Source organism: Manis pentadactyla, chromosome 5 (assembly GCF_030020395.1).
Source record: "Manis pentadactyla isolate mManPen7 chromosome 5, mManPen7.hap1, whole genome shotgun sequence".
Taxonomy (NCBI): Eukaryota; Metazoa; Chordata; class Mammalia; order Pholidota; family Manidae; genus Manis; species Manis pentadactyla.
In genome coordinates, this window is record NC_080023.1 from 20,643,542 (window position 1) to 20,656,762 (window position 13,221).

The following is a 13,221-nucleotide window of genomic DNA, read 5'->3' on the forward strand; positions in this document are numbered from 1 at the left end:
AAAAAAGGTGGAGAGGATAAAGAGCCTCCAACTTCCAATTATGAAATAAATTAGTCACGGGGATGAACGTACAGCACAAGAAATACAGTCAATAATATTGCAATATCTTTGTATGTTGATAGACTGCAACTACACTTACGGTGGTAAGCAGTCAATAATGCGTATAATTGTCAACTCACTACATTGTAGGCCTGAAACCAATATAATATTCTCTATCAGCTATGTTTCAATTAAGAAAATATAAATAAACATATCCATGACAAAAAATTTTAACTTAAAAATTATAAACAAAAAAAGACTAGCCGCAGAGCAGATTGGCCACATTCCACACTTGGGCAAGTTGCATAAGGAGGTGGGGAATAACATTTGCGTGTGAGGATTCCTTAAGCCTCATCCAACAAATTTTCGAGTAAAAAAGAAAATTTGCACTTACCTAATGGTCTGATTGTGGTGGCTTTTCAAATCCTGTCCAGTGGTAGTGGTTACTACTATCTATGTTGGGAGAGATAGCAAAGGATCAGTTATGACTCCACACCCCACATCATAAATACAGTTCTGGGCATAAATTACTCATAAAGTGGGATAGACTCTTTTGCCTGATCAGTTTCTGCAAAAATAAAATTAACAGTTTTACTTTCCCTGACTATAATTAAAGAGCTAAAAAATTTAATTTCTCCAAGTGACTTGATGTGGTAACAGTACCTATCAGCAATTTCCTCCAAAGAGTTAGAGATACTTCCAAACTACAAGCCACAGGTTCATTTGGTGTATTCGTGCTTAAAAGCTTGTTGCATAGAAAGACAAGGAAATGTGTGAGACACTAAAAGGATTTTTTGAAATTTTACTCTGATTCCCTGAAAGCCTTAGGGGGAAAAGCAAGATGGGCGCTGAATGTTCTTCATGCACGCTGTTTCCCTAAACATGGAATCGTCACTATCATTTCAGTGGTGACAATGTTTTTGTCGTGAATTTGTCAGCTGTTGTGTAGTCTTCGGATGTCTTGGACTACAACATAAGCCCTCAGGGGCCCCTCCTATTGCCCCAGAGCTAGCACAGAGTAAGCATTTAGAAACACGAGCTGATCTAAAAGAGTCACTAAAATGTGGCTACAACACTTGTGTCCGTGGAAGACAAACGAACACACACAAACCAACCCAAGTCAGCCATTTACAACATGTTGTTTCAGAGACAGAAAAGACTTAAACCAGTTGTTTCTCTAAACCAACCATTTACTTTAAGCCCCTTGTCCACCACCACAGAGGTGGATTTTGTATAGAAAAGCAATCATCACTATTGTTTTGGGACCTATGTATACTAGGGAAACCAGGTAGGATGGCAAGAAAGAAGGACAAATGTCAAAAGTCTACTAAAATACAAAACTACTTTTTTCTTTCCACCCCAGAGAGTGTTCCTAACTCTTCTCTCCTGCTTTACCCCATCGTGGACTCTGCCATTAGATTCATCACTTTAATTAAAGGACTACTCTGATTTCTTCTGCTCAAAAGTCTTCCATGACACCTCGCTGCCTTGCAAGTAGACACACAAATTCCCTGATATTCAAGATTCTCTACATTCTAGCCTGAAGGACATTTTTTGCTTCTATTCATTTTCTATAGTCTGCAAATTTCTGCCCCCAACTGGTTTATCTGCTAACCCCCAGTGATGTTTTAAAATGACCCCTCCTCTCATCCTCATTTTAATTCTGCCCAACCTGTACGAACCTTCTCTATGAAGCCCTCTCTGAGCATCCCAGCATGAAGGGCTGTCTCTCGTCTCTGAATCAGTATGAATCATTTGGCAATTAAGCTCACCTTATGACATCCCTTCACCTGCCTAATGGTACTTCCATAAATAGCCTAAAAGCTCCTTGAGCATAGTGCTTTGCATACAGCAGGTGCAAAATAAGATCTATGATTTGCGCTGACAATTTGACACCTAAGTGACACATAATGAGCTGACCTTCTCCTTGGGAGAAAGCAGCAACCCAGCTACGCCATCACAATCCTCATATAAACGGGGAACTAAAACTCCGGGACCACAGCTATGCCACCTGACATCATTAAGGAGACAAACACAAAAAAAATCCCAGCTAACATGTTACAGACTATTCTCAGGAAAGCTACAAGGCCTGACCTGATTTCTTTTCTCTTCAGAAAAAGGAAATGTGATAAACCCAGACACTGAGGGAAGTCTGTGTATTATCTAATACACAAGACAAACAAAATGTCTCTTCTAGTGTTGTTACTAGAAAGTCACAAATCAATAAGAAAAGCTGATGAGGAAGTAAAGTAACCAGAAAAAAAAGTAGCATACTGGCATTGTGTATATTGAGAAATGGGATTGTCCTCAAATGTAACAACAGATTTATCATAATCCATAAAGTCTGTGTTATGAGAGCCTATCTTATAAAAACAGTTACGTGCAGTGTCTTATAGTACAGAGTAGATAAAGACCCTCTGTCCCACTGATATTATAATTTAGGATGTTAGCTATTATTTGTTTAATGTCAAACATAAGCAATTGTTTCAACTGCCAAAAACAGTCAAATTATTTATTAGCTGAACTAATCAATAAATTTCCTATAAAAAAAAGTTGTAGCTCTGATAACACTATATAAACTTGGTCGATGCTGTTTTAACATTTATCTTTACAGAGCCTATCTTCCTTGGGGAAGAGGACTGAGTTGCTCATGTAACTGAGGTATATAACCAGCTATATTATTTACTCATTCACAATATGGTCGAAGAAAGCACTTTAAAAGTTAATTAAATGGGATGGGATTCATATGATTTAAACTTCCAACTATAAAAGTTTGATTGAAAAAGTGTATAGTTGTAAAGAGCTCATCATTTGCTACAAAATTTGTTTTTGTAGATTTTCTTGCTCCCTGACTTTATAGCAATGCTTAATGTTAAGTGGTGATGCTGATAGGATTCCTGGTGGAGTCTGTATCCAAATACCTGGCCTCCATTAAAAGAGATATCCAGTCGAAACCACTCCTTCAAAGGCATGGTGAATTTAGTTTTTACAGCAAGGTCTTCTCCTTTGACAAGGTGCATTTGAATATGCAAGTGGCCTGAAAGGAAAATTAAAGCTCATGAAAATGACAAAATACTTAGGAATGAATGAAGGGGCTATACCTTTTCAACAATCGTTGTAAGAAGCTACAAGATTAGATCACAGTCTTTCTGCTTTTAAACAAAAACAAAGCCAAACAAAAGAACATATAAATGCATTCCTTTGTAAAGAAGACATTAGTCAGGCTTCCAGAAAAAAAGGTAATTTGAAACCCACATTTGAAAGCTATCACTCTCACTGATGCCACATTGACAATATCTTCCTTATTCTAGACAGACGTATCTACCAGTAGACAGAGTAAGAAAATTACAACATCATTTTAAAGGTTCTGTTTTATACTTACCCTCTTTAGTAAGAAATACAGAAGGTGTGCCGTACATCTCATTAGAATCGACAAAATACAGAATCCCACAGAGATTGGCCTTGCAATAATGGAGTAAATAAAGCCACAATGAAACAGTAAACCTATAAGAGTGAAGAGAAAAAAATTCTGCAGATTGATATCATTCAAGAACAGGTAATTAGAGTTAACAATGAGCAAGCAAATTGCTTTCTTTCCAATGAAGGGATGAATTTGCCTTCATCATGGGAGATCAGCTTGCAATGCTTGATTTTTTGAGACAAAGGATGTAGTTATAGTAACTGCAAAAGACGGGAGTTAAGCGTCCTTGTACAAATCTAGCAGCCACTGTACCTCGCACCAAAAACTCTGTTTCTGTGCCTCTTTGAGAATCTCACACGCCCACCATTTGAACTCTTAAGGTTTATGAAGCCAGACACAGAATAAAAACCTTGATTTTAATTAAGAGATGATTTGATAAGATATTCCAGTTTCAATGATTAAAAGAAAAAACATAATTAGGGCTTTTTGAGTAATTTTATTTCTTTCAAAGATAAAAGTTCTAAGGTAGAAAAATGTCATAATTGGCAAATGGCATCCCTATGTGCTAATTGGGACACATAGATACTATTTCCATGCACATTTTAAGTTGTTCAGTGTCACAGTTCTGGCTGACCAATATGGAACAACTAATCTAATTGTTCCATTTCTGGACTGGGGCTATTTTAGTTGAAAAAATATATATTGTACATCTGTGATTTGTGGAGTAAGAATAAAATAGCAGTAGTCAACTAGGACACATTTGGCCAAGATACATGATCCTTCAATCACTCAGCAAATATTTGCTGAACACTTGCCTGATGCCCACATGGTGCTACTGACCAGCAGTACAAAGATGGGGAGCTGGCGGGGGATGGGGGGCAGTGAGTGCATTTTTGCACTTGAAACAGGAATCAAGGTCAAAATAAATGCATAGAATTCTCTCCATGTGGGTCAAAGTGACAGTGGCCCCAAGTTCTTTGGGGCTACCTCAAACAAGTCCTTTAGGACATTCTGGGCTTTATAATTTGGCCTCAAAATCCATGGTGGTAAGATATACAAACAGATGGTGCCACACAGCTCCCTCCTGACCCACCCAGCTGAGCAAACTCATGAAGATAAGTTATTGCAAGGAAGCTTAGCAAGAACATACGCTCAGTAAAGTGACTCAACATCTTTCTACAGCCAGCAGCATGGGAAGAATGAAATCACTCTGCTAAATCCATCCATTCTGAGGTGAACCAGGAACCATTTTCAGCATCTTCAATTCAGCAGAAGAAAAAAAATATATCTGGGTTTTGCTGAAATCAATGGAGGAGATCAGAAGTTGTGAAATTTCAAGCAGCCTGTCCCATCTTCCAAGACAGAAAAAGGAAGGCAAAGGAGACAGTCTGTGCTGGCACAGGTTGGCTGCCCCTGAAGCCCTGTAAGGCCTCAGGCTCCCACACCTCGTTCACTGCTCATGGCATTCCTGGGACCAGCATAGCAAGTCCAAGGCAAACTGTATAGAATACCCTTGGCAAACAAGGATCTCTAAGTGCAAGAATAATTCAGGAATACTATGAGGTTGTCAGGTGCACAGATTCTGTCTAAGTTGTGTGGATCTCAACAAAGCGTATAACAAAGGTGTGTCTTCCTAAGGGGCTCCGCTAGCCTGCTCTGGTCCTCAGAGAAAAAGAGCACTCGCCCACCAGCCCCCATCACCTGCCCATCCTTACACTGGGTAATCTATCCGCTGGCGTCGCGTGGCCTCCAGCTCTCGGTTCCGAAACCTCGCAAACTTCTTCACGATGCCCGTGTTTTCGCCACTGGAGGCATAGAGAAAGCCCAGGAGGGTAACCACATCTACAAACAGCAAGACAGCTGCCTTTCAGTTATCTGCAGAAAAGCACTGCTTCCCAAAGCACATTCTGCTTGGAACCCTCTGCCTCGATCCAATCAAACATTTGCATGCAATATTCTGAAAATGTCAGCAAACATTTATTGAGCACTGAATACATGCCAAGTGCCTGCTGAGCACTTTACAGAGCTAATCTCCATTAGTTTTCATAGTAACCCTATAAAGAACATTTTATTATTGGTCCCATTTTACAGGTGAAAAGCCCAAGGCACAGGGAGGTAGAGTAAGTTGCCTAAGGTTGGAGAGCTAATAAGTTGTAGAGCCAGATTTCAAGTGTCGAGCTAAGGGTCTGCGTGCACAACCATTTTATGTGCTGCCCTTCTAAGGCTAAGGAAAACATTTTGAATCTGTGTAATAATAATAGCAGTTACGGCTTTAGTAGCACTCACTATGGTCCATGCTGCTGTAACAAATACATATATGTATGTGTGTAACAAATATATATATATATGGGTAATCTAATCCTCTTTATTACTCCTAGTCTACTATGGAAGACTAAGTCTAAAATGGAAGCACAGCTGCCAAAGTAGTAACTAACATTTACTTATCACAGAACATGCCAGGCAACATGCTAAGCACATTTCAGGGGAAAATCTCATTTAATTTCACAAAGACTCTAGAAATGAGTTCTATTATTATCCCCATCTACCAAATGAAAAAACTGAGCCTTAGAAAGGGTTAGACTGTAAGAGGTAGAGCTGGATCCCAACTCAAGCATTTTGGTTTCAGAATCCATGTTCTTAAAATTACAGGGTTTTTTTTCCTTCTGTGCAGACTCTCCACATACATTAGCACATTACCCTACGCAAAAATGACTAAGTATATCCCTTTAAACTAGGGAGCCTTCCACTCTATTTTGTAAATGTGGGACAATGCTTTTCGGTGGCTCTAGATAAGATAGGTGTGTCCGTAACAAATCTTAAAGAGAGAACAGAGTTATTTCATCTATATTAACACATACTGCTTTAAACAAGTCTAGTATGAATTCTTTATTTCCCATATCTACCCCAGCCCCCCTTCAAAGAAAAATGAATTCACTGAACTCAACCTAAGAATAAAGATCACTTTTCTCTTCCTTAAAATGCTCTGTGGCTTAAACATCCATGGTTAAATGGTGGAAATAATGTATTTTCCTGTGCTTCTTGAGACGGAAGAGTTAAATTCTGAGCAAGTTACCAAATGCCACAGCACAAATTATGGGGACCTCAGCCTGGGATACTGGACACCCCAGTCCTTGTTCCTCAATGGTGAAAAATGTTTTATTATAGAGAATGATACCTCTGGTTCATTAAAATCATGAGCAAAGTTTTCATATCTCAGACCCCTGTGACTATAGCTAATAGAATTAAATAAGCCAAATTTCCTCCAAAGCTCACAAATCTACCTGCTTTATTATAGGTAGAGATGCATTTGGAAACCCCACCAGGTGGAGATATCAATTCCAACAGAAACACTTTAAACTTTTTTTCACTATAATTTGTGCTCAATTTGGGCAAACTGAACTCACTGGTCTGTTATGAGGATGGGTGGGGGTGAAGGGGGTTAGAAATGGAAATACTGCAAGGGTGTCTTTGGAATCGTGGCAAAAATTCACTAAGAGGTTGATATCAGCCCAACTTGGTTTGGCTTCCAAGGTGTTGCATGGACCAGGAGAGTGCAGATGGCCCGGGGGGCCCTGGGAGCCTTCTGCCCGTAACCACTGCTGCGTTACCTAGTGTGCAGTGGAAACACTTACCCAGATGCGTGGGATGTGATTGCGCCCAGCCCGACTCTAGTAGAAGGACTTCATAAAAGGCATCCAAAGTGAAAGGAGTTAAAAGGGAATGTTGATGAGCCTCTCCCTTATCCAGGGATCAAAGTCAAGCAGGTAGGGCAGGAGAACTTGAAGCAAAAGACTGACTTTTTTTGCTTCAGAAGGGAAAACATTAAGACCCAATGACCCAAATTATTTTACAAAAACATTTTTTGTATCCAACAAAACCTGCACGGCCATACTGGTTGCTAAGACGCTGGAATATATCTATGTTGGTTAGGTGAATGGTGCTTCCTTGAACCTCCAAGGCCCCACTACCAACTACCCACTACCCACCCTAGCCTCTGCTTTGGACAGAGGTTGGCTCAGCCAGGCCTCCCAGCATCCCCTGCTTCAGCACTAGGGCTAGCACCTGAGGAGACTGACGGGCCCCCCACCTCATGCTGGTTGTTAAGTATTTTGAGTATCACCCACAACTAGGATGGCTGGGGGGTTCTGTAGTCCATTCTCCAATTCATTATAGAGTGATCAGAGCTCTAATAGGGACAGCTGCTCTGGGGAGGGTTCTACTTCCACGTAGCAAAACCCTACTTAGGATGTGCTTCAAATGCACCACTGTGATGCAGCTAAGATCCTCAGCCCATTTGTGTAGAAGTTAGAGGCAGTCTTGAAGCAAGGAATGACTGAAGGTCGGTAAGCGGAAACAGGGGGAAAAGAAGCTAAGATTGTCCAACCTGGAGAAGTCAGCTGGAGCACAGGCAACCCAATCATGCTTTCCAAACACAGGGCATTAAGAAGGCAATGGTCACCGGGCATTTTATTTTCCTTAAAGCCATGGCCTCAGAAAAATAATTCTACTTCCTAGCAAGTATGATTTAAGTCAGAACTTCCCCCCAAAAGGATACGATGCAGTGAAATGAGGGGCTGTGAAATATTTGCTAATAGGAGTCTTAAGAATAAAATAATTTCCACTCCCAGTAATTTATCCTGCCAAAATACTTATATTATTTATGTGCTGAAAGATACAGGTACATGGATGCTTGGCGAAACTTTGCTGTTAATAATAATAGACTAGAAATGAACTGCATGACCATCAGCAAGAGACAGGTTAAATAAATTATGGCCTGTCAGGCAAAGGAATGCTAAGCAGCTATTGAAGGGAACAAGGCCTAGCAGTCTGTACCCATACAGGAAACCTCTCCTATATTGTGAGCGCAGGGCAGAATTTTTAGGATCCTCCCCTGAGTGTATAAAGTGAAGGATCTATCAATTTAATACTTTATGTGCAGCGAACATTTCTGGAAGGAGACACAAGAAGTAAGTGCTTACTGAGTTTCTGAGTATTGCTCAGGACTAGAAGACTGGTGGGTGGAAACTTACTCTTCCCCCAAACCCTTTTCACTCTCTGAGTTTTTTACCAGCACATGTATTATTTTTTTGACTGAAAAGGAAGGGAACAAGATTCTGCGTTTCCATGCAAGCAGGGAGAAGGAGCCGGCCGCTTCCACAGGCCTCCCTGCCCTGGGCCTCTGAGGCTGTTCAGTTTTCTTCAAAGAGACAAAGTCCAGTGGGTGAGGAAAACAGGATGATTCACATCAGTAAAAATTCAACTTAAAAAAAGAGTATTCTTTCTAATTTAGAACCTGGGTTAGGACTGCATTAGCGTATTTCAGAGAGGCAGCATAGAAAGTTGAAGAATCGGGAAGCGTGGACTCCAGTTAAACAAGCTCCCGGAACCTCAGTTTTCTCCTCTGTAAAGAGCGGACGAGAATAATATGTTTTCCCATGAGACTATTATGAGGATTAAGTGAGACAATCTACATGGAAAAAGTGTTTTGAAAATCATAAAGGGCAATGCAGATACTAGGCATTAATTAGTGTTATTACTGAAAAATTCAGACTACTGCGATTAACTGGAGCAAAAAAAAAAGAACCAAGAGTCTTTTTTTCCTGAAAGTGCCAAATATATAGTTCTTATAATTACAAAAAGTACTATCATGTCATCGATTTGAATAATCGCATAGTATAAACTGACATTTTCACAAACACGGGTAAAGTCTGGCCCCAATGTTTGCTTAGGCTTCTATTATTTTGTTGTAATAGAATGTTGTTATAAGAAATCACACTTCCAATCCACTGGATCTGAATATGAGAATGAATTTTTAGTAAAAGGAAAAGAGGGGAGAAGAAGAAAATTGCCATGTTCCCCAGTTTCTGGCCTAAGAGAGAAGATCTGAAAAATGCTCATATAGTCGGGCAGGGAAGATTGTTTAATACACCCCTAGCATAACATCGAAGACCCTTCAAAGTGGGACCCCCACCTGCCCTTCCAGTCTTATTTCCTGAATCGCCCACCTTGCACCGGAGATTCCACCTGAGGGAGCAAACACACGTGAGTGCTGCTACTCCACACTCCCGCCCCATGGCAGACGCTGTCAACAATCAAACATGCCACTCTTTCTCACTAGGCACAGACTCGGCCTCAGAATCTTTCTCAACACTATACTCTGGGGAGTCACCCCCAGGCACTCTGACTTGACGTGCAAGATGAAACATATTTGCCGTCCTTTCATATCAAGGGACGGAGGCTCGTCACCATTTCCCTGTCGCGCTGTGTTTTCTCTGTGCGCTGTTGTCCATGCTTTCCCTTCAGCCTGGATGCCCTTTTACCTCCATTCCTTTGCTGACTATGAAAACTCTCCTCATCCTTCAAGTATCTCTTCAGATGTCACCTCCCTGTGAAGAAGCCTAGCAGAGCGCCTAACACACAGACTACTCCACAACCTTTCTCAATGGAAGAATGACTTAAAGCAAACAGATAAATAACTACATGGTATCACACAGAAGCACAGACTGATAAGTAAGCATGAGGTGTGGGAACCAAACTGGGTTCAAATCCCAGCTCCATCCTGAAGAGCTGCAGGACCTTTAGACAAGTGCCCACTTCTCTGAGTCTGTTTCTGCCTCTGTAACTATGACAGTAGAGCACTGAGCATATTAACTTAGACTCAAAACACTTAGCACATAGTGAGTGCTCAGTAACAGAAAGTGGCTGTTACTATTGGTAGCTGTGTTTACCTCCCACATAACCACCTAAAGAGACAGAGCGACCATGTCTGCATCTTTCAGCTTCCAGGCTTGGTAAAGGAAAATGGAGCTATTGTAGATGCCCAATCTTTGTTTAATTGACTTGAACATGACACCCATCGTATGCATGCTGGGGTAGTACGAACAGAGGGTGAAGGGAAGCCAGAGGGTGAAGAGTTAATTTCTGATTGTAGGGATCAAAAAAAAGAAAAGAAAAGAAAAAACTTCAGTGCAGGGGTGAGGGATGGATGGAAAGTTGAACTGGCTACAGAAAAATGGGTATGATTTGGCCAGGAAAATAGGGAAGGTGGCAGTGGATAGTGGCGGTTGGAAGCCAAGGGTGGCAGCTATTCCCAGTAAAAGGCAGGGGGAAGGTGAGCTCACATGTGGTTGTGAAGCAGGATCAGTGACCCGGAGGCTGTACCTTAACCACCACAGCCCAGGCGGGCTCCACCTGGGAAGGGAAGCTGCAGAGTGCGTGCCAGCCCCACGGAAGGCGCACAGCTGCCCTGACCCCCTGGCCTTATGGAGCTCAGGTTCCAGAATGGAGACACTCAACGTATTTCATTACCATGTTCAGCAGCAATGAGGCTAGGAAGCAAAACATAGGTGGACAGACATGCGGTGGGGACAGCAGGGGGTGGCTGCTGGGTTAGGTAAGGTGGTCGGGAGAGAGACGACGTTTGTGCAGAGGTATGAACAAGGTAGGCAGCAAGCCACGTAGATGGAGGGAGCAGTAAGATGACGTCCCAAAGCAAGAAGGAACTTGGTATGTTAGGAGAAGCAAGCAGGCATGTGTGGCTGGAACAGGTGGGCAAGGGGGAGCATGGCACACGTGGCCAGGGAAGGGACAGAGACAGATTCCTCAGGCCAAGGATGGGACACGGGTGGATCCTTCCTAACTGCAATGGGAGGAACCGCCTGCGCGGGTGATATGATCTGCTTGCACTGGCTGCTGTCTGGGGGATGAGAGCAAAGCTGGGAGGCAATTTACAGGCTGTGGCTGGAGTCCAGACATGGTCAGTGGTGGCTTAGACCAGGATGACAGCAATGCACATGGTTAAGAGTGACTAAATATGCAATATAGTCTGAAGATGGAAGTGACAGGACCAGTTGACCTCTCATAACATGAGGTGACAGGAAGAGAAGTCCAGATGGGCCTGGAGTTCCCAGCCTGTGTGTTGATTTCTTTCTCTCCATGAGTTCAGACATGATTCAGGCACACGTGTGACTGGTGAGGGACAAAAGCGAATGTTTGGTTCCCTCCCCCAAGGAAACAGACAAGTGGAGGCACAGGTATGGTGCGCCTAGCCACCTATGGCCCACACGCCCAGAAGGGCACATGCGAGAGCCTGGGCACACACGTGTCCTGAAAGGTTGCTGGCTTTTGATCCAGGATAGGTTCACTCAGCAGGGCTGGATGAAAGTCTGCTGCACCTCCATCAGAAATCAGACCACCAGCCTGGCCTGGCACAGGTGCTGGCAGAGGAGATAAGCGGCAGTGGTGTGTCCAGGCACGCACAGCCCTCTCCTGGGAGCCTGCACCTAAGCTGTTGGTGCAAGGCACTCCAGCCGTACTTGGCAGAACAACGGTGCACTAGGATGTGGGCTCTCTCTCTTTATAACAGAAAAAGAAAATGAACGTAAATCCAAGGGCACTTCACTTCAGAGGAAGAACCCCCGTGGGACACAGGGCACTCACTGGACACAGAAAACACTCCCTGTGCACCACCACAGTGCTGGCTGAAGACTGCTATGGGCCAGACATGAAAGGCAACCCCGAGACCCCCTAATGCCATCCTCTTGTTCTGACTTGACTCTTGTTCATCAAGAGATGAATAAAGAAGCCCCTGCTAAGAACAGCCAGAATCCTGGCCCCCTTCCACGTATGGCCAACATCAAGCACAAAGGTCATGGACACTTCCCATAGGGCTCTTTTGATTGTCTTTTAAAGACAGAGGGAGAGGAAATGCTCTCCTCTTTTGGTGAACAAATTACAGCCATGCAAACTGTAATGAGCTGGTTTTGAGGGTGTATGGAGCACCCCCCTATTTTCTGCGACTTTCTTTGAAAGGTTTCTCTCTGTGTTTTGCTTTTAATATACTGGTTCTCACCCCAAAAGTCATGCTTTGAAGGTGAGGAGAAAAATCCCACTGTGCTATTCTGAAGTCCTGTGAATATGGGAAGGAAAAGAAAAGAAAGAATAGATGTTTCAATTTTCAGGGTATGTTCAGGCACCCTAAGAACTCAGCCAGTTCGTAAATGACTTCATTTGAAAACTTCCAGCTTGCAATTCAGTTGTTCTTCAATGAGAAATATGTGATTTGCCAAACATGAAATGGAATCATTAAGCCCTGACAGAATCGGAGGCAAATCAAAACTGGCTGTATATGCCCCGTGCTTCCTTCTCCTTAATAAATTAGATATCCCTGTGGAAGGCATTCAAGAAAGATGCTAGCATGGGCTTCTGCCTGCAGGAGGGATGCACATTGATCATCAAAACGCATGTGGCTTGACTATTACAGGCATTTAATCACCGCCCACCCTACCCCCCCATACACATACATGCACAGAAAAGGAATTTGCTTTCTTCCTCCCAACATCTCTGTGTTTAAAGCACTGCACATGGGATAAGCTAGGCACAGAGCAGGGCTATTAAAACAAAATGGGGATAAAATTGTATAGAACTGTACTTACACACACACAAGTGCATGTAAAACTGGTGAAATCTGAAAAAGGCCCATAATCTAGTTAACAGTATTAGATCAACATCAATTTCCTGGTTTTGATGTTCTACTACAGTTATGGAAGATGTCACCATTAAAGGAAGATGGGGGAAGCTCACACAGGACACAGGACTCACTCTACCAGTTTTGCAACTTTCTGAAAATCTACAATTATTTCAAGAGAGTTTTTTTTTTAATGCCAAATATGTTGGTTCTGTGGCAAGTGGCCTCTGAGCAACTAGGACATACGGTTGCCCAGGCCCTTCAAGTTTTCATTATATGCTGGGGTTGCTTTGGG

General features: G+C 42.5%; 1 protein-coding gene across 1 annotated transcript in view; it reads right to left on the bottom strand.

Moving 5' to 3' along the window:
- SEL1L3 (SEL1L family member 3) overlaps window positions 1–13,221 on the bottom strand; it is a 94,787-nt gene that overhangs the window by 67,213 nt on the left and 14,353 nt on the right. Inside the window, exons 3-6 of the mRNA XM_036900543.2 lie at window positions 5,176–5,302; window positions 3,422–3,543; window positions 2,961–3,076; window positions 434–492 (exon numbers count right to left, since the gene is read on the bottom strand). Of these exons, the coding sequence (XP_036756438.2) occupies window positions 434–492; window positions 2,961–3,076; window positions 3,422–3,543; window positions 5,176–5,302 (424 nt within the window). The remainder of the gene's footprint in view (window positions 1–433; window positions 493–2,960; window positions 3,077–3,421; window positions 3,544–5,175; window positions 5,303–13,221) is intronic.